Below are 1,086 nucleotides of genomic sequence, written 5' to 3'. Positions count from 1 at the left end.
TGTTTCCCATGTTCCCCATGTTCCCCGTGTTCTCCATGTTTCCCATGTTCCCCGTGTTCTCCCTGCTCCCTGTGCAGCCGGGTCGGCCCGTCTGCCACTCCGTGTGTCTGAAGTGTCGCCAGCCCAGTGAGCTCGGCAGCAGCTGCTTGACCTGCGGCAGCAGTGAGTCTCTGGCGCCCCCCCCAGGCGCCCCGACCCAGCCCGCCTCGTCCTCCCCCACCCCGCGCCCCGCCATCCGGTCCCAGAACCCCGCCGGACACGTCGGGATCCAGCAGAACTTCTACAAACCCGGCGCCGCCATGCCGGTGCGCGTCTCGGCCAGCAGGGCGGCGCCGCTGAGCAACGGCAGGATCCCGCTGCTAGCTGGGACGTTGGGCTGCTGCAGAGCCAAAGGGAAGCAAGCGGCGGCGGCGGCGGGGCAGCAGCCCGACCTCAACGACCCCAGTGAGCCACGGGAATCACCATCCGGGAAGCTCGCGGTTTTCCGATGCCGCCAGGCTGACCTGCGTTCTTCTTCTGTAGTCGTCCTGTCCAGCGACGAGGAGGAGGCGGAGACGGGCAGCACTGGAAGCGTGAACCGATTGGACAACGTCTCGCCCCGACCCGCTGACTCCGCCCACTCCTCTCCGGCGCCCTCTGAAGGCCGAGTGGAGGCGGCGGTGAAGAGCGCCGCCGAGCAGGAGGAGCTGAACGGCGACTTCTTCGAGGACGTCAACACGAAGATCACGATCCCGCGCCGAGCCCGCATGAAGGACCAGGTGAGACCGGGAGTTTACTGGGAAAATCCCCGGGAGCTAACTGGGAATCAAACCTCTTCTTCTCCCGTTTCCCAGTTTGGAAATCAGCCTCCAGCCGAGTCGCTGACGCCGAAGAGGAAGAAGCCCAAAATGGCGCTCACCAAGTGCGACAGCATCATCCTGGAGTGCCGCAGCGTTCGGATCGGCAGCCTGAGGCGGATGGTGACGAAGCCCGTCATCGTGAGTCCGAACCGTTCCCAGTCCTAGATTCACCACTAGTTTGGAAATTATAGCTCGTTGCTTTTTTTAAAATCTCGGGTTGATTTCGGGTTGATTTCGGGTTGATCTC

General features: G+C 63.4%; 1 protein-coding gene across 1 annotated transcript in view; it reads left to right on the top strand.

Moving 5' to 3' along the window:
• senp6a (SUMO specific peptidase 6a) overlaps positions 1 to 1,086 on the top strand; it is a 17,837-nt gene that overhangs the window by 8,307 nt on the left and 8,444 nt on the right. The window contains exons 8-10 of the mRNA XM_017302099.1: positions 78 to 444; positions 523 to 758; positions 834 to 1,001. Coding sequence (XP_017157588.1) covers positions 78 to 444; positions 523 to 758; positions 834 to 1,001 — 771 coding nt within the window. The remainder of the gene's footprint in view (positions 1 to 77; positions 445 to 522; positions 759 to 833; positions 1,002 to 1,086) is intronic.

The sequence above is a fragment of the Poecilia reticulata genome, linkage group LG21 (assembly GCF_000633615.1).
Source record: "Poecilia reticulata strain Guanapo linkage group LG21, Guppy_female_1.0+MT, whole genome shotgun sequence".
NCBI lineage: Eukaryota > Metazoa > Chordata > Actinopteri > Cyprinodontiformes > Poeciliidae > Poecilia > Poecilia reticulata.
Note: the sequence above shows the minus strand (reverse complement) of the source record. Positions and strands in the feature narration are given on the sequence as shown.